The 24,095-nt window shown below is 42.5% G+C and overlaps 1 protein-coding gene across 1 annotated transcript; it reads right to left on the bottom strand.

The window, feature by feature from the left end:
- Positions 1-4,650: 4,650 nt before the first annotated feature.
- LOC123132539 (65-kDa microtubule-associated protein 5) lies at positions 4,651-10,321 on the bottom strand. Its single transcript, XM_044552368.1, has 11 exons — positions 10,074-10,321; positions 9,333-9,536; positions 8,933-9,187; positions 8,638-8,853; positions 7,808-7,963; positions 7,539-7,698; positions 6,506-6,657; positions 6,275-6,362; positions 5,777-5,850; positions 5,608-5,682; positions 4,651-5,070 (listed from the first exon to the last, which is right to left on the bottom strand). Exons 1-11 carry the CDS (start codon positions 10,140-10,142, stop codon positions 4,789-4,791), a joined length of 1,731 nt encoding a protein of 576 aa, XP_044408303.1. The 5' UTR covers positions 10,143-10,321; the 3' UTR covers positions 4,651-4,788.
- Between the last annotated feature and the right edge of the window lie 13,774 nt (positions 10,322-24,095).

Here is a 24,095-nt window from a genome sequence, read left to right as displayed (position 1 = left end):
CCGGGGCCAGGAACAAGAACAGTTATCTGAATCATGTGCCCCCTGCCTGCATGCCTCCTCCTCCACCACCTTTCTCATGCTCCGTCTTTTCGCAGTGTCAATCCTGGGCACGGCATGGCGGACCCGGTCGATCGACGAGCTCTCGTAGGTTCCCTCCCTCCACCTCCCTGGCTTCCATTGCCTTGGGGGGAATAGCAGGTTGCAGATGAGACTGGGATGTGCCAATGCAAGTTAATGGATTCTACATCACTGGCTACTTGGAAACCGAAAAACACGTTTCGCACCGCAAATTGTCCATGGTGATGGGTACATATCACTCCTTGTCCTGGCTCTAGTTAATCATGTTTTCAGACAGATCATTGCCTGAAGAAGAAGAACTGCAACAATAACAGTACATATAATGGCAAGTTTTTTTTTCAAGTGATAATGGCAAGTTTTTAATCACGCAAAGTGTCATGATCGATCCACATAGCGTCTTGGGAAGGCATTGCAAGACGACAAAAAAATGCGTGCTCAAATTGTTTGAAAACGCATTAGCTATGCCTACACATGCAAGATACGTTTCAAATGCAATTCTGCTTTATTAGCTCCTTTTTTCAGCTAGGACAGCACCAAAAAACGCACGCTTGTGACTTATCTGACTGCTTAGCGTGTAAGATGCTTGCTCCAGTTGGTTTTACGAGTAGACGATTAGCGAGTCTCCAAGCTTATCCCCCTGTGATCAGCCAGGGAAAGTGCTCCCACCGAACATCGGTCGACGTCTTGGAATAACCGAAAGCCTTCTCTGTGTAGAGAAGCAATGCTTAGCATAAAGCCAACCACACTCATAAAATTAGTGTTTCTACACTCAGCCCACACGCAGCAATTCGCTTAATCTCCGAAAACCAATGAAACCCGCTGTATGGCAAGTAGGTAACCTCAGCAGAATGCTAAAAACAGGGGCAGAAATGCTAATAGAATAAAGAGCATTACACGAGGCCGTGATCTTACTAAGATACCTTGTTCCAAACCAGAAAATGATACGGCATGGGCATAAAAATAAGAGCGAACTGTCAGATGGTGATATGCCAAAGGACAAACCATGTCACCCCCCTCAAATTGCAAAATATATGATACCACAAACCCGAATCGCCTTCTTGGTTTTTGTCTCTTGATATCCTGATATGTTATAAGCAGGCATCATGGGTGCTCTAAACAGCATGTCTGGTGTATCATAAGCTCCAGCACAGGTTCAGAAGTGCACAAATTTGTGGCCCCATCTATAATTGAGGTGTCAGTATCACCCAGATCCAATAAAAGAAGAGATTCGTAGATGACCAGGCCAACATTCAACCAAGGATAAAAACAAATTGCTACAATTGGTGGAACTTTTGTACTTTAACCAACACCTGATTTTTAACACGCCAAGTAACATCAGGAACCCTCGTGATTTAACTTTGCGAAAAATTACCAAAACAGCTTATGCTCAGTGCTTTAACTAACATGTAAAGCACTTTCTGTTGAGTATTTGTCGATATTAACGCCACCGTCGACTTCTCGGGCACCCAAGGCAGTGCAATCCTTAATTTTCTACTCATCCGACTCAGCATTAGTTGTCAATAGCTTTATGTGATGCATGCGGTAGCGGACTCCTTAGTTGCTTTTATTTTGAGTCAATTACACCACTGGTGCCACAACTTGGCGTGAAAAATCAGTTTAGTGCTAAAACTTGTGGCATACATTAAATTGGTGCCACAACTTGGTTTTGGCGTGCATATACGATGCAAATTACGTTTCTATACGAAGAGGGTGTTGATTAGGCACGCCAATATGACATGGGCCCGCTGTCAGCAAGGCAAAGAGGACATGTGGCCTGCTATTTTGCACAAAAGAAACCTCTTAATTTTTTCCTCACAAAAAAGCTCTTGCCACGGCCGCAAGGGTCCACTTGTCAGCGTCTCAAAAATAATTAAAAAATGGCACCTGCAAGGATTCAAACCGCTGTCCTGTAGCTCACAGCTGCGCGCGGCTAACCGCCTGAGCAAGGACAAATTCATGTAACAACTGGATCCTGCCCCTATATATTTTTTGAATATTATGCGGGCTACAGTCCCGACAACCCATTTTACACTGTTCTTTTACGAATTTATAGGATATTTATAAATTATAATCGTGCGTTATAAATAATATACATATTAATAAATTAATTTAAATTATAAAATAATCATTTATTAATTTAACATTATCCATGTAAATTATAAATAAAGAACTGTTCATGTAATAATTTGCACATTGGATAAAAACATATACTCAACAAATGCTTATATAAGTTTAATTTTTGTCACATTTTTAAATAAATATTAATGTAATATACAAAAGTATTCATGCTTTAAAAAGTGTTTAATTTTATACTATATTTTAGTAAATGCTTTTATAAGTTTAAAAATGTCACAGTTTAAAAAAATCATGTAAGTATATAAAAGTGTTCATGCTTTAAGAAAGTTTTTAGTTTTCTATATATTTTCATAAATTTTAAATATTCACAGTTTCACCAAATTATTCATGCAGTACATAGAAGTTTTCATGCTTTAAAAAACATATATCCGCATAGTGTAATTTTTTTTACACGTATAGTGTAAAAATAGTTGGCTGGGATTCGAAGCAGCAATATCTGGGCATCAGGTGTGAGTGGCCACCGCACCACCCAGCCGTGTTACTTTTTGTAGGAATTTATAAAATATTTGTAAATTATATTCTTATGTGAGAAATAATGATAATATAGAATAATATTATGTTATAAAAATATTCAAGTATTATTTAAAACTTATCTATATTATTAAAAATATTTATGCAGTATATAAAAGTGTTCATTGTTATTTTGAAATTTACTTTATTTATAGCACATTGTTACAATAATCATGTATTTATAAAGTGTTTTCAAATAACAGTGCAAAATGCGCTGCTGTGACTCCTTTCCTCTTAAGATAGAAAGTTTATACTCTCTCCATCCGGAAATACTTGTCATCAAAATGAATAAAAATGAATATATTTAGAACTAAAATACGTCCAGATACATCTCCTTTTGTTCATTTTGATGACAAGTATTTCCGGACGGAGAGAGTATATGCTACGTATCAATTTTATTATAAGGAACGTTGACGACTGTACTGGTGTGGCATTTGCTCCTGCAGGTCACGGAATCGAATCCCATTGGCGACAATTTTTGCAAAATGTTGTGGGTTGCTGACAGATGGACCCCGCACAGCTCCATCCATGAGAGAAATGTAAAAAATTCTGAGGTTTTTTTTTTGCAAGATAAGCTCCTCGTCAACCTGTCCCTGACAGCGGGCCCGTGCCACGTTGGCGCACCTAATCAGCACTGTGTTCGTATAGAAACGTGATTTGCACCGTATATGCACGTCAAAGCCAAGTTGTTCCACCAGTTCAATGTATGCCGCAAGTTTAAGCACTAAACTGACTTTTCACGCCAAGTTGTGACACTAATGGTGTAATTGACTCTTTTATTTTCCATGTTAGACCTGAACTGTGGTGTGAACTAGTTGTGCATGTTACATCCTGTGTGTTGCACTACGATTCAAGACCTACACGCCAAATCCTGTGTGTTAACATCACCGCTGTCTTTATAAAAGTCACTAGGTAGTTCAGGCGCGTCGTCTTGCGAGGGAAGGAGTAATTTCTTCCACTTTCTAAGTTGAAAACCACCTGGCTGCTGCTGTGCTCGAGGATAATAACAGAGACCTAGTGGTAATTAACAATGAGCACTATTCTTGGTTCCAAGGTCGCATTTTATTAAGTTTCGCACTGAAGGAACACCCATAACTTCAACTAAAATGCCGACTAGATGAATGCTACTTTGGGATCAGATCTTGGGGGCATATGTCACTGAATTATTTAGCTGGAGATTTACTGTCACTTTACCTGCTGGATTAGCAACAAGAGAGTAAAGAGAGTAGACATGAAGCACCAAAGCTGCCTTTAGAATCAATGGAATGACCAAGCAAGGCACACTAACATGTAGTGTGCTTGAGTGAGATCATTACACTGGAACTGAGCACAGACAACTACTAAGGCCTTGTACAATGGGAGGTGCTTAAGGAAGATGCTTAATGAAATAAACCAGGTTTTTTTAAGCACCGGTGCTTATTTGTACAGGATAGACACTTAACTAAGCGTCTCTCCTGTAGAAATAGGCACTGGTGCTTAAGAAAAAACCGGTTTATTTTTCTAAGCATCTCTCTAAGCACCTCCCATTGTACAGGGCCTAATGAAGACTGCGCATGAGGGAAAAGAGCTACGACTCAGAAGGAACCGTAGATTGTTCGGTCATGTGATGGCAAATCTCAAATCCACACTATGACATATTTTCAAATTTTCCCAACAGTTTTTGTTGATGACTTTTAGTCATTAAACATTGACACTACAAGGTAAGAGTTTCTGAACATGAGGCAACAAACTGCTGAATCCTAACCCAGACTGGACCAGCAAAAACTGTACTTTTTTCACAAAAGGATAACCAGAGATCAAAATAACTATATATAATTGACGCATATTATATAAAACAGAAAGCTTCTTCAGCGCAAATATCTGAGATATCGAGTTTCTATTCTGCAGACGCATTTTTTTAGGGATATTCTGCAGAAGCATTGTGCGGGAGCAGAAACAGGTTTTGCATCAGAAGTTAAGATCAACGATTCAAACAATTCAAGCATTAACAAGCAGTTAACCTATATGAGACCAAACGTATGAAAGTACAGGCTAGAGGCCAACTTGTTGGAGGTGGTTACATTTTCACATGTAAGAATTGTCTGAGCAATCCTTGGGAAGAGAAACATAATTTGCCGGTATAGAAGCAGCTGTCTTGCCAGTATCCTTCATTTTTCCACAAGACAAGCCTCCCTTGCGTGAAACTGGGGTAGTCACACGCCGGCTGTTAGGAGTTCCACCAACAATGTTGACATTAGTACTCTGCCCAAGAGGTTTCCTTGCCGAAAGCGGGCGCATAGGACTAGGCTTTGCTCCATATGGCGCACCTTGTTCTGCTGCAAACTGTTCTTGTAGTTTCTTAAGTTCCTGGAGATAGTTAAAACATTTCAGCAACCCATTAGAGTTGAAATTAGTAGCAGGAAAGCCAACATACAAGGTAACACACCCATCCTAACTCTCCTATCAACTCCCCAAATAAGTGATGTGGAGAAGAGAACAAAACATCTAACATGTGATATGGTGAATGAGAATTGTAAGAGGCAATTTGAGCTATCTTAACGAGGGAATGGCTCGATTATTACTTCCATGTTGATCATTTGTACTCATGATACTGACCCAGATTTGAATATATATCTCCAGAAATGTTATCAGAGAAGATTTCAAGAAAGCTAAAGAGGGAACCTACAAAGACACCAGACACACACACTGATGAATGTGACAGATTGAGTGGAACAAGAGGCATGGAAAATATGAAACAAGTATTACTTGTTGTATCATTTGTATTCATGATACTGAGCAAGGTTACAATATATATTTCCAGAAATGTTCTCAAGAAGCTAAAAAAAGAGGCCGAACACACTGATGAACAAGGATTGAGTGGAACAAGAGGCATGGAGAACCAACCCGTGATCGACGTTTTTCCTCTTCCTTTTGTTGTCTTTCAGAGGTGTATTTTTCTAAGCTATCCAAAAGCCTCTTCTGTAAATGAATGCGGCAAATGTTACATTAGTAAGATGAAATTGACAAATTGAAACATATTCGTTTGAAAAGAGCATTTGGTAACTGAACTTGCCTTATCATACATAAATGGCATGCCCTTCTCCTTTTCCCAAGCATTAACTTTAGTAGTCAAATTCTCCAGCAGGGCTACATGGTAAAACAATATTGAAGTTGAGAAACAGAGGTATCAACAAAAACTTCTGTTAGAGAAATCAAACCTAAACATCAGTAGGACAAACACCAGAAAACAGAAGGAAATGAGTGTCAGAGATAGTTAAAATGTTATAATTGCCATGCTCATTGTAAATTAAACTAACTGGGTGTACCTTGACTAACAGGTGCATCAAATGACCCATAAGCATGTTTCCAGAAGATTTCACATTGTTGAATATTTTAAATAAAGCTTCAGTTATGTCCAACTATAGTATTCATCTAGAACAAATTAAGCAGCGGGTAAAATTCAACATAATCACAGCTATTGTCCAAGCAATCCAAAATGATAATCACGTAAAGGCTCATCCAAACAATAGAAATTACCAGTAGACACACACACACAAGTATAGAGGCATACATGGAATTTTGCTGACCAATACCCTTGCCTTCTCCGCGCGCTTGAGATTTATGTGAGCTCCTCGACCAGCATTATAGCGATTTTGATCCTGAAATTGAAACCATATAAATGGTCTATGGCAGATGCAACAATGTAATACTTTGACTAAAGATAACTAGCTGGTCGATTAACCATTGGAACAAGTATAGACCAAAGAGCATTTAAAGTTAAGAAGAAGAAAATTCAATTTACCCCCTCATATTCACCGAGCCAACCCTCCTCTTCAGTTGCTGATGTCCATTTTTCCACCTTTTCTAGAATGTCCTTTCTGCTTAGAGCAAGATCTCTTGCTTCTGCAATTCGGTCATCCATATCTGTAAGCAGCTCTGAGAGATCTGCTCTACCTACAAAACAAAGTTTATACATTGTCAAATTCAACAGATAATAGTACTGTGCCATTAGGGAATAAACTAAGAGCAATATGGTAACAGTAAAATATCTTCCTTTAGGAAACTACCGTTGAGATACTTAGTAAAAACAACTGAGTACTTATAAAAATAACCTCATGTCACTGGCATTTCAAAAAATGCCACTATTTGAGTATTATCAGCCTTTACTTCTGCAATTAAATATTGCCATTTATTTTAGACGATTTTGATGATTAAATCCAGTTGTTTCTGGAGATGTTTATTTTATCATGATTAATGCTCCACAACTTTTATGCCTTAATGCTTCGAGTCTAGTAGAAATATGCAATTGTGCTGGGTCAATTGCCAAGGGAAATAAGTTGCTATGATGGATATGTTAAAAGTAAAGGAACTGAGTGCTCCAAGTTTAAAACTTGTGTCTGATGTGCCAACAAATCCAGAACAGTAGCTCAAAAAACTTAATGTAAGAAACAAAGACAGCTTTTAAACAGAATAGTGCATACAATATTAAGAAACCAGCATTTCAACAGAACAGCAATTTTCTCATCCAACCGCCCATTACTGCATGCTCTTTTAGTTTTGATAAGAGCTTATTCAATTTGTGTCAAAATTGATCTGCCTAAATATTCAAGCTGACACTAGAAGACACAAAGTTGAAAGACAGTTTCAGAACCTACCTACCATTGCATTTGACTAAGAAATTCACAGAATTTTAAGGTGAGATAGAAACGGCAACGTTATATAACTAAGGAGCACCAGTTAAATCATGCATCAGGTAGTTCTTAATGGAAACAAAACTGTATAAAATAACTTCAGTTATGTATCTTCAGGATGAAAGGCATGGGAAAGAAGTGAACCAGAATCAATAAGCTCGGTGAGAATCCGCCACTCATGATCGCTGTCAATATGCATGTGAACACTTCTGTAGATTTCTTCAAGCTGAGTCATTTTCTTTAAGACAAGCTCTTTCATTTTGCTAGCTTTCAAATGCTTCAGCCTCTTGACCTCAACCTCTACCTAAACAAGGGGGAAAAGGAATTTTACATGAAAATTAGTATAATTTGAAGAAATTAGCTTGATGAAAATCCAAAGAAAATAAGTAAATAAATAGACAATCAATTGTAACCTTCTCAATAAGGTCATGTGCAAGGCATCCTTGGGGCATCACTGTATTGGGTGAGACTGAAATCAAAGAGGTAACATGATCAAAGCATTTCTGTTCATCTAATGGTGTGTCCATTAGACTCCATAACTCAATGAGTGTGCTTCCAAGATCTTGTAGCTGCAATAGATAATGCAAATTTCAACAATGTGGATCTTTGATACAAAGAAATATGGAACAATATTTAGCAGAAGTTGAAAGGAAAGCATGCTAAAGTGCACAAGTCCATAAACCATACACTGGTCAAAAATTAAACAGAATTAGGATGGCAATTACAGTATGAATGTATGATTGATTGAAGAATTTTGAGCGCTGCCCAATGAACAAATACACTGGTCAAACCATGTCATGTATAATGTATGTGAATCATAATGGAATGGCATAAAACCAAAGAAATCATACTACAAAAGGTATAGAAAAAAAATCATGATATGCTTTGCTAAGCTGAATCGCATCATAATGTCAAGTCTCAAAGTCAATGACTCACATACTGGAGGTCAAATAGTAAAACAATATACGCCAAGGTGAAAGCATTGAAGTAAGATACATGCAGACTCCTGCTTTTATTAAATGTACAGGTACATTCAATCATAAGAGTGACAACCAATACAACATATTCAACAGTTCAGAAAATAAATCATGATATGATTTGCCAGGTCAACTACTCAAACACAATGCCAGGCCCATACTGGACGTCAACAGTAAAATAAATATACACTAAGGTGAATACATTAAAGATACACAGAGACCCATACTTTTGTTAAATGACTAACATGAACAGCAAACATCAGTACCTTCCGCAGCCTCTGTTTCTTTTCTTGATTTAGTGCGTGAAGTTTTCCTGCAAGCCTATCAAGTGTGCTATCACTTATACTCATGGATTTGATTCTTTCCAATTCAACAAAGCTGGGATGAACTTCATATAATGTCTTCTTAAGATCAAGAGACATCATGTTGCACATTTCATTAATACACTTGATCTGACCATCAATCTTTTGCAGTCTGAGATTCTGAAAACATCAGGACAAACAATTTAAGCGTCGGAGTTGAAAGATTCAGGAAATGATAGGCTTATACCAGGTGCCTAACCTTTTCTGTTTGGAGCTCATTAAGCTGGGTTTTCAGTTCAGCCAGTCTTCCTGTAGATAGGTCAGTCTCATCCACTAAAGGAGCTGCAGGATCCCCATGATTAATAGTTCCTGAAATCTCAGCTTGTAGACGAACTATATGCAGCTGAACAGCCAAAAATTCATTTATGCGCTCATCTCTCCGCCGTCTCAGATCATCCAGAACTGGCTCTAGTTTTGCAAGTTGTTCCATTAATGTACCCCCAAGCTTCTCCACCTAAAGAACAAAAGCCAAACATAGCACATAAGACTGGAGCATGATATCAGCAAAAGGCACGGAAGGGATCAGGAAATAATATTTTTTATGAAAGGATCAGGAAATAATATATTTTTTGAAAGGATCAGGAAAAAAAATCACTGACCCTAGAAAAGGATTCACGCTCTCCCAGAGCAGAAAGTATCTTTTCTATCTCAGCTTCGCCCAAGGACATCACTTGAAGCAGGTCTGCCTTTTGCTTTCTAGTTTGTTCAACTTTCTTCCTGTAAACATTGAGGCAGTCCTCCTCCAACTGCAAGATCATCCTATCTCTTTCCAGTTCATCCGGGCCTATCTCTCCCCATAGTTCCTGAATCAACAAATGCGATCTTCAGCAAAAGGCTGACAGTACATACGGCAATTACATGAGAAGTGATGCTTATAAAGACACGAAAGGATCAAAGAAAACTGCATACTTAGCAGTTAGCACCAGCAGACAATGAGGCAAACATGTAAACAGGGGGAAATTTTGGGCAACGGCTTACCAGAATCATAATCACGGACCAATTAACTACCACAAGCAGTACAACAACCATCAGTAAGCACCGAGAGATGCAATGTGGCAACCGAATTCGGGGATTAGGCAGCAAAATAACCAAGACCAAGAAAACATCAAGAGATGCGCAGGTCACCACCGAATTCAGGGACTAAGCAGCGAAATAACCAAGATCTTTTAACCAAGAAAGCATCAAGAGATGCGCCTAGAACCACCGTCTACACAACTTTCCGGCAAACAACGCAGCATCACGAACGCGACGAAACGAAGACCGGGTCGGTCCTTTACCCAAGAAACTAGCACCAAAGTCGTGCGCCAAGAAATGGAATCACAGGAGAGGCGAGACCGTACCTGCAGTTCCTGGAGTAAAGAGCCGCAGGAGGCGCGCGTGGGCGGCGGCGGCGACGGCGGAGTCGCCATGGACGAGGACGACGGGGCGATGGAAGAGGGGTTGGATAGATCTGGGCTCTGGGAGTGGTCTGCGGGCGCTCCCTCGCCTAGGTTTATAGGGAGGGGGGAGGGGGGTTTGAAAGGGGAGGAGCGGGAGGAGGAAGGGGAACGATGGGACGACGAAGAGGGGAGGAGGGGGAGAGGATTTGAAAGCGGGTGCGGCGTTCTCGCCGACTTTGCTGGGCCGTGATTGAAATTGAAATTGAAACCGGTGGGGTTGTTACGCTCTAGCCGGCCTAGTCTACTCTGATTGATTGATCGATCCGGAGCAAGTGGCGAGAGCAACTAATTACCAGCACTTCTTCGGGGGAATCGGATCCTCTAACATTAAGAAGGAAAGTTAGAGAAACTATAATCCCCTAACTTTCCTTCTTGCAATCCATATGATTAAGGCTAAAATGATTTAAATTAATATGCAAATTACAAATTTAATGTGTAAATTAATCATTACATACAAACAATTTGATGGTAAAATAAAATTAATTATAGATTATTTATATCTACAGTAAATATCAATAGTAAATAATCCACTAAATGTCTCTAACATTCCTTCTTCATTTTACACTATGATTACATTGTAGCATCGTGACTTTACTTCTCTAAGTTAGAGGATTCGCCTCCTTTTTCGGGAGCCTCGCAACGATCAGCGCCACTTGACGCGCTCTCAGTCATTCGTCACATGTCGCGCTCTGGACGCTCCCTCCAGATTTTGTTTTTTTATATTTTTCCGCACGCGTTTTCGGCTTTTTAAATGATTTTTTTCAGGTTTTTTCGACGTTTTGGTTTTCCACCGGTTTTCCCTAGCTTTTCGACAACAACAAAAATTCAAAAAAAAAATATTGCGCAAAAAACACATTTTTTCTTTCGCAAGAGTCACGGCAGTGCCTCTCGGAAACGAAAAAAAACGCAGTTTCTGTATTTTTCCTTTCGCGAGAGTCACGGTTTTGCGTCCGCAAGAGGCACGGTTGTGCTTTCGCGAGAGTCATGGTCGTGCCTCTTGGAAACGGAAAAAAATGTTTTCTATTTTTTTCGTGAGAGTCACGGTTTTGCTTCCGCGGGAGGCACGTTTGTGCTTTCGCGAGAGTCACAGCCATGCCTCCTCGGAAACGGAAAAAAACGCGTTTTCTGTTTTTTTTCTTTCACGGGAGTCACGGTTTTGCTTCCGCGAGAGGCACTGTTGTGATTTTGTCAGAGGTACGGGCGTGCCTTTTTCGGAAAGGAAAAAAAGCCGTTCTCCCGGTTCGGTTTTTTCGTCGGTTTTTTTGTCCTTTTTTTGTGAAAAAAAGTTCGCCAAAACCTATCAACATGGGATCTACTTTTGAAGATCTCGACGCGAGGAATCCAATGGCGAAAACGGTTCAAGATTTGGACGCACAGTTTAAGAGATAAAACATTTTGAACAAACGGATCTACGAAAAAAGAAAAAAAACTCCCAGCGCGCCACTTGTCGCAACCTGAAAAAGTTGGAGTGATCTTCGCAAAGAGTACTCCTTAATTAGTGATTTTGGCAAGTGGCGTTCAAAATTTCCCCGGTTTTGGGTACAGTTTTAAAGTTTTTTTTACTAAATAGGCTAGGCTTGTTTTTTCTCTCCACCCCTTTTTTTAGTCTGCATATAAGATTTGATCAAAGTCAAACTTTGTTAACTTTGACTAAGTTTATAGAAAAAATTATCAAGATTCACAATATGAAATCAATATTGTTACATGCATCATGAAATTAATTTTCATAACATAGAACTTTAGTATTCTAGATATTGATATTTGTTTTCAGAAAGTTGGTCAAACTTTACAAAGTTTGACCAAATCTTATATGCAGACTAAAAAGAAACGAAAGGGAGTACTTTTGTACTCCTTCCGTTCAAAATTTGTTGATGCTCAAATGGATGTATTTAGAAGTATTTCAGTGCTACATACATCTATTTGAGCGCCATGGAGGAAGTATTACTCATGACGTACATTTTTCCTCTGGTCCTGGCGGCTAGGGTCTAGCCGTCGTCAGGAGGCCAATCTTTCAGCGCTATCCTCCGATGGCGACCTCGGTCGTTGGTGGTGAGGGAGGTCGCCGGATCCACGCGCGTGGATCGTTTTACTCTCTCATAGTCTAGGTTTTTAGCCTGTTCATCGTCTTGGCTTCAGCGGCAACGATGACGGCGCTGAATAAAGATTTTTTGGATCCATGCCTCACGAGGCCTTCGGTCCAATGTTTGGGGGTGAATTTGGAAACCGGTCTGTTCAAGTAAGGATGGCATGGCGGCGGCGGTATCCTCGTGGTGGACCTGTGTCCTCGGGCTCCGCCGTTGCAACAACGTTTGCTCTAGTGTCGGCGCGGAGCTTGGGAGGTAGTCCAGGAGCGGATGCAGATTATGGTCTACATCGACGACATCTGGAAGACGAAACTTGTGCTGGGTTCGTGGTTCGTGGATGGCAGGTACGGTTTCCTCCTTCGGCGTCTTAGTCGTGGTGGGGTGCCAGATCTGGAGTTCGATGGCGTGTTCGAGGTGTTACCCCGGTCTGATTCATTCAACGGCAATGGCTTCACTTTTGGTGAGCCACCTTGGAGGTCTGTAAAGCTGCATATCAGCGATGGAGTCGCGTCGAGCTCGGGTGAGGAGGTGGTCTGTCATTCTTTTCTTTGGTGGCTGTTATGGTGGTGCCGGAGGTAGGTGACGGACATTGATGTGAAGCTCAGAGATGTTCTGCTGTCTTTTCAGTTTTGTCATGTCCTTACATGACTTGTACTTTGATCTTTATAATATGAATGAGACATGTATTACCATGAAAAAAAGAAAGTATTACTCATGGTTTAAGGATTATAATCCCACCTGATAATGTGTGGCTCCTTCTGCACCGGAACCAATCCATTACGACATTGGGACCTATCAGAGTTTGTGTGACTAGCATAATTAGCGGTTATGACATATGTGAATAATTTTGCAAAACAAGTGTAAATATATAAGAATTAGGGACAATTCCAATCTTTCCCCTAATTTGCGTCCACTCTTATCTTTATCCCTAAAAATCAGGTGCCTAACTTTGCCCCTCTTTCAGTCTTGTGCGCTTATGAAAATACCCCATTGTGTCGTTTTCGTCCGGTCAAAGGGGTTTGACAATCTCCAAAACATTTTATGGACATTTTTAACCCTCGCTGCATATGTCACTTACATGTGGGCCAGGGGAAATACTTTCACGACAATACTATCCACTCTCACTGACCGATGGGGCCAGTCAAAACTGACTATGTCAAGTCAAAACTAAACATGGGATGTTGTGTTTTGAAGGAAATATGCCCTGTAGAGGCAATAATAAAGTTCTTATTTTATATTTCCTTATTCATGGTAAATGTTTATTATTCATGCTAGAATTGTATTAACCAGAAACGTGATACATGTGTGAATACATAGGCAAGACACCATGTTCCTAGTATGCCTCTACTTGACTAGCTCGTTAATCAAAGATGGTTAAGTTTCCTAGCCATAGACATGTGTTGTCATTTGATAAACGGGATCACATCATTAGGAGAATGATGTGATGGACAAGACCCATCTGTTAGCTTAGCATAATGATCGTTCAGTTTTATTGCTACTGCTTTCTTCATGTCAAATACATATTCCTCCGACTATGAGATTATGCAACTCCCGGATACCGGAGGAATGCCAAACATCACAACGTAACTGGGTGATTATAAAGATGCTCTACAGGTATCTCCAAAGGTGTTTGTTGGGTTGGCATAGATTGAGATTAGGATTTGTCACTCAAGTATTGGAGAGGTATCTCTGGGCCCTCTCGGTAATGCACATCATAAGAAGCCTTGCAAGCAATGTGACTAATGAGTTAGTTGCGGGATGATGCATTGCGGAACGAGTAAAGAGACTTGCTGGTAACAAGATTGAACTAGGTATGAAGATATCGATGATTGAATCTCGGGCAAGTAACATACCGATGACAAAGGGAATAACGTATGTTGTCATAACGGTTCGACCGATAAAGATCTTCGTAGAATATGTTGGTGCCAATATGAGCATCTAGGTTCTGCTATCGGTTATTGACCGAAGAGGTGTATCAGTCATGTCTACATAGTTCTTGAACTCGTAGGGTTCGCGCGCTTAACTTTCGATGACGATTTGTTTTATATGAGTTATGTGATTTGGTGACCGAATGTTTTTTGGAGTCCTGGATGAGATCACGGACATGACGAGGAGTCTCTAAATGGTCGAGAGGTAAAAATTTATATATTGGATGATAGTATTCAGACACCGGAAGTGTTCCGGAATGTACCGGGTACATATCGAAGTACCGGGGGGGGTTACCAGAACCCCCCCCCCTCGTGGGAAGATATGGGCCATATGGGCCATCGGAGGGAGACACACTAGCCCACAAGGGGTGGCGCGCCCCCCACCAGGGAAGGAGGCCGAATTAGACTAGGGAAGGGGGCGGCGCCCCCCTCTTTCCTTCTTCCCCTCTCTCTTCCCTTCTTTCCCCCCTCCGGTAAAAGGAAAGGGGGGGGGGGAATCCAACTAGGATCCCAAGTAGGATTCCTCCTACTTGGGCGCACCTAGGTCCGGCTCCCTCCCCCTCCCTTCTTTATATACGTGGGGAGGGGGCGCCTACAACACACATCAATTGTTCCAAGCCGTGTGCGCCCCCCCCCCTCCACAGTTTACGCCTCCAGTCATATTCTCGCGGTGCTTAGGCGAAGCCCTGCACACATCACATCACCATCACCATCACCACGCCATCGTGCTGATGGAACTCATCTACTTCCTCGACACTCTACTGGATCAAGAGTTCGGGGGGCGTCATCACGCTGAATGTGTGCAGAACTCGGAGGTGTCGCACGTTTGGTACTTGGTCGGTCGGAACGAGAAGACGTTCGACTACGAGAACAGTGGTGCTTGATGGCAACAGATGATTTGGTAGACCATTTCACTCTTCTGCAAAAGAGCTACATTTGGTTGGAGGGACTTGCGATTGAACATAGGAGTAAACCTCTCCGTCCTATTCTCCTAGGCATGAAGCTCATTAGACTTTAGTTAGTAGATTCTTCTCGGCGATCTCCAAACCTTCAACAAACTTGCTTCGCGAACCACATTTACACTTTGTTGCTAAAGACTTTGACTTGGTGAGGACAATACTCTTCGTCACTCAAGACGAATCCTAACCATATAGAGAGTTGGCAGCTCTCAATAGTAATAAGCACAAGAACTCTAAACTTAGATTTACTGTGATGCTCAACCACTATCTAAGTTTCTACTCTTGGTTATCTCTTAGTGGATCTTAAACTCAAATCTTTTGAAGAGGGATGCTCTATCAATCTTCTCATAATCTCAAGCAGAGCAGCCAACGAATCACATTAATGTGGGGTGACTATTTATAGCCGCAACCTTCTGGGAAAGGAAATGACCATCTAGGACATGCGGTCCAGCCAATGGCCAACCGACACATTTCCAGTAGTAAGAATTTTGGGCACATGGCAACTTTACTTGAGGAACAAGTAAAGATGACTCCTCGATTCGAACCATATCTCTTGCAGCCCAGAAGGTCAACATCTTAGGCTGGCAAGTAATGTTTCAGAGCACAAAGAGATTTCTCTCAACTCTCATAGGTTTCGGTTAAGCATCACAACAAACATTTGTCTCAAAATACGTATACCCCCTTAGTACTATGGTGGTCCTATGACACAAATAAGAGAAAAAGAACGACGAAACAAATGATATACTTTGCTTCACATTCAATCTTCTCGACAGCAGTAATTTCTTCTCAGACACCTTGAGTACAAATTGCTTCACTTGAGCAATATTTTTAGGGGTCAACTCCGTCACACAATCTTCTCAGTATTGTTTCTTCTCGAAACATATCTATCTTCTCCGTTGCGCAGTACTTCTTGGTTGAATTTATCTCAAACTTCTCATCAGAATGTAACATTATTCTCAATACGCCAGGGATTACTTCTCTCTGTATGCACTAGGAAACAAAATCAGTCCCATACTGTTTCTGACAACAATCTCGAAAACACAAGGGGGCAAGACATTGCACCAACAATCTCCCCCCTTTTGGACGATTGTTGACAAAACAGATAATCAACGGCGAGTGTATTAAAAGGTAATCGATAACATGTGGAAAGTAAATCAAAGATAAAATATGCTCCCCCTAAATGTGGGAAGCTCCTGAAAGATTTGAAGTTCAATATTGATACGTCCATTTTGCATCATGATTTCCTACTGTTATTTATATTGTTTTGGTCATTATTCCACCTTATGATGCAATTCTAATGCCTTTTCTCTCTTAATTTGTAAGATTTACATTGAGAGGGAGATTGCCAGCAGCTGGAATTCTGGACGTGAAAAAGCTATAGCAGAGATACCTACTCTAATGAACTCCAAATGACCTGAAATTTCACGGAGATTTTTACTGAATATATAAAAAATACTGGAGCAAAAAAATACCAGAGCAGGCCACTAGCTGCTCACAAGGCAATAGGGCGTGACCACCCCCACCCCCAGGCATGCCCTAATGCCTTGTGGGTCCCATAACTGGCCTCCGGTGCCCATCTTCTGCTATATGACGGGTTTTGACCTAGAAAAAAAATAAAGAGAAGACTTTCAGGATAAAGCACCGCCGTCTCGAGGCGGAACCTAGGCAGGAGCACTTTTCCTCTATGGTGGAGCGATTCCGCCGGGGATACTTCCCTCCGGGAAGGGGAAATCGAAACCAATGATCCTCTCATTGTGGGAGGACCAATCTTCATCAACATATTCACCAGCACCATCTCATCTCAAATCCTAGTTCATCTCTTGTATTCAATGTTTGTCCCAAAAGCACAGATTGGTACCCGTGGGTTGCTAGTAGCACTACTTTAGGATGGTCCAAACCCGACACTAGAATCAGAGAACCTTCGATGAAAGTGTGTGTGATGCATTAATTGCAAACGGTGTTGTAAGAAAACCGTCAAAAATGATACAAATTGTTTGCGATGTCGGAGACATCAAACACAATTCAAATTATAGTTGTGTGTGCGATGCTTGGCATATAATTCACTCAAATAAACTGTTTGCGATGAGCATAACAAAAGAAACGGGCAGCCAGATGAAGGTGTGTGCGATATACGGCATACAGTTCACTCAAATGAACTATTTGTGATTAGGCAACACAACAGAAACGGTCAGCCAGATCAATGTGTGTGCGATAGAGCACATATAGTTCACTCGGATGAACTGTTTGCATTGAGTCAAGAGAACAAAAACGTTTCAACTGAATAAGATGTGTGTGATACGTGAAAAACAGATCCGTAATCAGAAATGTGTGTGAATACCAATAATAAGACAAATGATTGCTGATAATAAGCCGTGTGTGTTCTTGGCAAACGCTTGTTGGTATACAACTGTCAATAATTGATGAAATCATCACCGACGGGTTCCCTAGCTTAATCCGTGTGTGATGTGATTGCATACAGAACAACAACATATATACTTTATAAGGACTTGATTGCATAACCAAATTAAACATCCAATTAGGTGGCTAGCATACACATGACATTTGCACACACCAAATTAAACTATTACACGCATAATTAACTAGGGTAAACGATCATATGATCATCATCTACTTCTTGTTGTGACACTTGTCGCCGCTACTCTGTTGGTGGCTCAATCTGGCCTCGTCGATTATGGGAAGGAGGCACTTCCTCATGTCAACGATTCTCCTGTGCATATCATAGCATGTCTACACGTTCTTGGCCGCGAACCTGAGGTGAGGTTCATCCAGTTGCTGTATCTAGGCACCATGTCAGGATACATGAAGTGTTTTGTTGGCATCCTGCTTCATCTTTTCGTGGTAGGGGTCGATGATGGCCAAGGCGAGTTCATCCAAGGAGTCCTTCGTGCTGCCCCAGACCCTGTAGTGGTCACAGATTTCGACAAGTTTCTTGCTGGCCAAGCCAGTAACCTTGAGTGCTTTTACATCGTCAGAGGTTTCCACCGTAGCAAACTTGTAGTTGGTGCTGATGAAAAACCTGGCGAAATAGTCACAAGGCTCTGTGACATGCAGTAGTGGTAGATGAGGACATGATGGCACACGCACAACTGGGCTACGGCAACCTTCTGGTCTATGTGGGGGTGACCGCCGGTGTACTGGAGGTCGATGCCGACCACCTTGTACTTGTCTTTAGCAAGCAGCTACTCCACTGTACTGATGTAGTCCTCCACCACGACCGGGTCAATGGTGTACACCACCGAAAGATCTGTCTCCCTCACGTGGGGTCTCCACTTTATGCTCGCCAAACTCCAATGGAGCGCCACTAAATATCCTCTCTGTATGTGTCATCGTGGGTGTGCTTATTGTGTTGTGGGGCGCAATCGAAAGGTTGAAGAAACTAAGGTTATAATGGTCACAGGAATTAACAGTGAAGTCGGACGCCTGGAATATTGGCACGCTCGGATGGCAGTTCTAATTTGCAGCGGTAACTCCATTGTGTCGCACGTAACTGCATCGTGGCAACGCGCGCGGCGCAGCCGCATGCATATGGGGCCCCCAACATGATCGTGTGCCAGCCCCGCCAACCGCTGGCAGAGCACGCGGAGGGACGCGAGCAGAGTGCTCCATGGATGCGTCAACAACGAGCAAGCATATCCATATAGTAGTTGAACACGTAGGGAAAAGCCGTCCACAAGCTGAGCGCGCGGAGGGATGCGAGAAGAGGCCGACACTGTGATACGTGGAAAATAAGATGAACTGTGCGAGTGATGGTGGAGACATCAAGCACGATTCAGATTAGAGTTTCATGTGCGATACGTGGTATACAGTTGATCCATCTGAGGTGTTTGTTATGGAATAAGCCATGTGTGTTGTGCGCAAACGCTTGATGCTATACAATTGTCAGTGGTTGATGAATTCATCACCGACGGGTTCCCTAGTGTGGTCCGTGTGTGATGTAATATGCTCTGTCTGCACAACATCTATGCTCTGTCTACACAAGAACAACATATATACTTATAACAGGACATGATTGCAAAACCAAATTAAACATTCAATTACGTTATATAACAAATACCATAAATATTGCAAGGTTCAAATTCTAGCATTACAAGGCCCAAATTCAAAGATTACAAGGTTCAACCTTGTCACGCCCAAGATGCGACCCTATCCTAAAGGAACTCGAAGGTCCCACCAAGGATAGAAGCGCATCTTGAAGACGCTTTTGCAAGGTGGATATCATTACATCAACATTACATAATACATGGGGATACATACAAGGGGCATACAATGCCACACGAATACAACATCAACTTACATAAAAGCAACATCCGACTACAGATGAAACACAAACAGAAGATCAAACGACATCCACCCTGCTAGCCCAGGCTGCCGACCTGGAACCTATCCCCTGATTGAAGAAGAAGTAGAAGAAGAACTCCAAACAAGCAAACATCGCTCTCGCGTCATGATCATCGCAATACCTGTACCTGCAACTGTTGTTGTAGTAATCTGTGAGCCACGAGGACTCAGCAATCCCATTACCATGGGTATCAAGACTAGCAAAGCTTAATGGGAAAGGAAGGGGTACAGTGGTGAGGTTGCAGCAGCGACTAAGCAATGTATGGTGGCTAACATACGCAAATAAGAGCGAGAAGAGAAGCAAAGGAACGGTCGTGAAGCTAGCAATGATCAAGAGGTGATCCTGAACACCTACTTACGTCAATCATAACACAGAAACCGTGTTCACTTCCCGGACTCCGCCGAGAAGAGACCATCACGGCTACACACACGGTTGATGCGTTTTAATTCGGATCTGGTGTCAAGTTATCTACAACCGGACATTAACAAATTCCCATCTGCCCATAACCGCGGGCACGGCTTTTGAAAGTTTAAACCCTGCAGGGGTGTCCCAACTTAGCCCATGATAAGCTCTCGCGATCAACGAAGGATATACCTTCTCCCAGGAAGACCCGATCAGACTCAGAATCCCGGTTTACAAGACATTTCGACAATGGTAAAACAAGACCAGCAAAGCCACCCGATGCGCCGACAATCCCGATAGGAGCTGCACATATCTTGTTCTCAGGGCAACACCGGATAAGCGAAGCGTACAGGTAGCGACGTAACTCAAGTTGCCAAGGGATGGTCCCGCACGGTGCTCTAGTTTGGACCAACGCTTAGACAAGCACTGGCCCCGGGGGGGCTATAATAAAGATGACCCTCGGGTTAATTACTCCCAAGGGAAATGTAGGTGGTGGTGAGGCAAATGGTAAAACCAAGGTTGGGCCTTGCTGGAGGAGTTTTATTCAAAGCGAACTGTCAAGGGGGTCCCATAAATCACCCGACCGCGTAAGGAACGCAAAATCCAGGAACATAACACCGGTATGACAGAAACTAGGGCGGCAAGAGTGGAACAAAACACCAGGCATAAGGCCGAGCCTTCCACCCTTTACCAAATATATAGATGCATTAATTAAATAAGATATATTGTGATATCCCAACAAAATCCTGTCCACCATGGAGCAATCTTCAAACTTCACCTGCAACTAACAACGCTATAAGAGGGGCTGAGCAAAGCGGTAACATAGCCAAGCAACGGTTTGCTAGGAAGGGTGTCAAAGGTTAGAGGTTCATGGCAATTTGGGAGGCTTGAGGAGCAAAAGATAGGTAACGCAGCATAGCGATAGAACGAAGCAACTAGCATAGCAATGATAGTACTGAGATCCAGGATAGCGGTCATCTTGCCTGAAATCCCGCTAGGAATAAGAACGAGTCTATGAAGAAGATGAAGCCACGAAGATGAACCAAGCATAGACGAACGAATCCTCACGATCGCAACGAAACGGGAACTATCGAGAAGAAGCACACAACATAGTAAACACACCACACATGAACAAGGCATGATGCACAACAAGCATGATGCATGACAAAGCTACATGAAGCTACTCATGGCAAGAGACGATGCATACAAGAGCAACACATCAAAGCAAGTTTAAATGAGGCCGGGAACAACATATAACAATTCCGGTAAGTCCTCATATGCAAATTTCGAAATTGGTCCAGATCTGAATAAACCTTATGTTCAAGTTTTTAAATAGCAAGTTAAGGTGCACCAAGATGATCTACACGAAATTCTAGTCAAGTTACATATAAAGTTCATTAGATTCGGAGCTACAGCCTAGAAGATATGAGCAAAACAAGTTGAACATGGCATTGATGCAAAATGAATACAAACATCAAGCAAACACCTCAAAACAAGGATGCAACATGATAATATGAGACTACATGCAAAAACAAGCAAGTTTCATATAGAGCACACTCAAAACGGAGCAACGGTTCAACACATACATTATACAAGTTATAGCAACAATCTGTCCAAAACAGCAACTAGGCATATTGCAAGCATCAAAACAACATACTACGGCACCTCAATATGAAAACAAAAGGCATGGTCATGATGTACAGGTAAAGCATAACAAAACATGAACATGTAAAGCATAACAAAACATGAACACTGAGCTATCTCCAGAAATCACTAGAACATGCTCAAACACACATGGCAAGATTGCAAATAATATCAGTTCAGACTTTGCAGAAAATAACATCAGGTTGCAATGTTTAGAGCTATCAAACAACATGTTACAGGAAATTATCATGGCAAACAAAGGCATGGCATGAATCTACTATTTGCATAGAACAAAAGTCCCTTACTGACCATAAGCCAAAGAGGATCAGAAAATATGATGGCACCCATGTAAACAAGGCAAGTTATATGACAGATTCATACATGGCAGGAACAACGATAAGTAGGCATGTTGGTGAGCTTGAACCACTCACTACAGAGCAATACATGGCATGACAAGGCAATAAACAATAAGAAGACATGTTTATGAGACAAACCAAGGCAAGAACAAGTTCATAGCATGCAAGGATCAACTACAACAACCTTGGCAAAATTGAATAACATGTAAACAATCTGCCAGGAAACATTTTGAAGCAAAAGTAGAGCACGAAAATGACATGCTAGACTACTCCATAATTGCAACCAGGAGAACGAATGGCTCGAGAACAACCATATGTTCAAAACACCCTTACTGAAGTATATCAAAATATGCATGGATCTCTCTGTAGCATCAAGTTTACATGGCATGAAAATAACAGCAGAACAGGGACTAAAATCAGCAACATCATGAAGCCTAGTTTACATGCTTGTGCTAGTCACCACATTGATCACAAAAATACATGGTAAACACCTCTGTAAAGAAGACATGGCATATTTCAAAACACATGTAGACATCAACCTCATAGGATGCACACATCAATCATGGCAAAAATGACAAATGAGCATGTTCTGTTAACAGACAGCAGACAACATCATGAAGCACTCTTCCAACGATGATTCAGGCATCAAGATGAGCTCAAATGAATATGATACAATGGAATGAAATGAAGTACTCGTTGAGACGAACAATTTGACATATTACACGCACGAAACGGAGCTATGGATGCAGAGATACGGCATAATGAAGAAGGCATGATAATACTGAAATATTCGGGACTTAGCAGATTTTCGGGGTCAACCTTGTCGGATCTCAGATCCAGATCCGGGCATGGAGCTCGAGGTTGGCCGGAGTGGATGCGGTGGCCGGGGCAGGGAAGGTCACCGGAGGCCGGGAGGAGGTGGATCCGGCCGGAGGGAGGCCAAGGCGGCGGGGTCCGGCGCGGGAGGGCGACGACGGAGCACGGGCGCGGCGGCCAAGCACGGCCCCGGGCTGGAACCGGCCGGGCGGCGCGGAGGCGGGCCAGCGAAGGGCGGCGGGGCAACTCGGCGGCGGGGCGGCGGCGAGCGCAGGCGGCGGCGGGCGGAGGCGCGCCGGACGCGGGGCGGGCGATGCGGTCGGGCCGGGCGGGCCGGACATGGGCCCGCAGGGCCGCGGCGGCGCGGGGAGGAGAGAGAAGGCCGGCGGGGACAGGTGTCGCGCCCGGATTCATCGGGGACGGCGGTGGACGTGTCCGGCGAAGGAGCAGACATGTCCAGCGCAACGCGGAGGGAAGATTTAGGGTTTCGTCTGCGAATTTGGATGGGGGATGCCTTTTTATAGGTAGAAGGAGCTAGGAGAGTCCAAATGAGGCACGGTTTTCGCCCACACAATCGTGATCGAACGACCGAGAGCATGGAGGGGAGTTTGCTGGGTTTTGGGCCACTTTGGAGGGGTGTTGGGCTGCAAAGAGAAAGGGGGGTTTCGGGCTACGCGGTTAACAGTTGGAGTACCAAACGACCTCCAAATGGCACGAAACTTGACAGGCGGTCTACCGGTGCTATACCAAGGCCGCTTGGCAAACCTCGGGCCATTCCGAGAAAGTTTAACACCCACTCACGAAGAGAGGCAAGAAGGGGACGCCGGATGACATAGGAGTGCCGGATTACAAAATGGACAACGGGGAAAATGCTCGGATGCATGAGACGAACACATATGCAAAAATGAAATGCACATGATGACATGGCAAAATGCAACACACAAGCAAACGACATGGCAACGAAGGCGAATAACTGGTGGACACCTGGCGCAACGAATCCGGGGCGTTACAACACTCCTCCACTAACAAGAGATCTCGTCCCGAGATCTTAGGACCGAGACGGAAGGGAAAAGGGATGAGGTGAAGCAAGAACTCAAGAGAAGAAGCAAAGAATCGAGAGCACTCGAGAAGAAGAGAGGAACGACGAGAATGACGAGAATCGAAAGCTCACGGAATCAGATAGACTATGAAACTACTCCGGTTAGATTGAGATAAGAAACGACTAAGACTGAAAGAATTTAGGAAGCACTCCGGCTAAACATGGAAAGAAAAGAACAAGAACTTGAGAGAATGGAATGAAATGAACATAGAAGGAAGGATTGAATGGAGTTGTTGAGAAAATCAACAAGGAAACGAATAAGCTTGTCGTGGACT

Source organism: Triticum aestivum, chromosome 1B (assembly GCF_018294505.1).
Source record: "Triticum aestivum cultivar Chinese Spring chromosome 1B, IWGSC CS RefSeq v2.1, whole genome shotgun sequence".
NCBI lineage: Eukaryota > Viridiplantae > Streptophyta > Magnoliopsida > Poales > Poaceae > Triticum > Triticum aestivum.
The sequence above is the reverse complement of the archived record's forward strand: the minus strand, read 5'-3'. Positions and strand labels throughout refer to the sequence as shown.

Bases quoted from the DNA above. Each gene is read 5' to 3' on its own strand.
- LOC123132539 (XM_044552368.1), bottom strand. From the start codon at position 10,142: ATGGCGACTCCGCCGTCGCCGCCGCCGCCCACGCGCGCCTCCTGCGGC. The intron at 8,854-8,932 runs GTTAGGCACCTG...TGATGTTTTCAG, and splicing joins ATGAGCTCCAAACAGAAAAG to AATCTCAGACTGCAAAAGAT. The intron at 7,964-8,637 runs GTACTGATGTTT...TATCTATTGCAG, and splicing joins AGAAACAGAGGCTGCGGAAG to CTACAAGATCTTGGAAGCAC.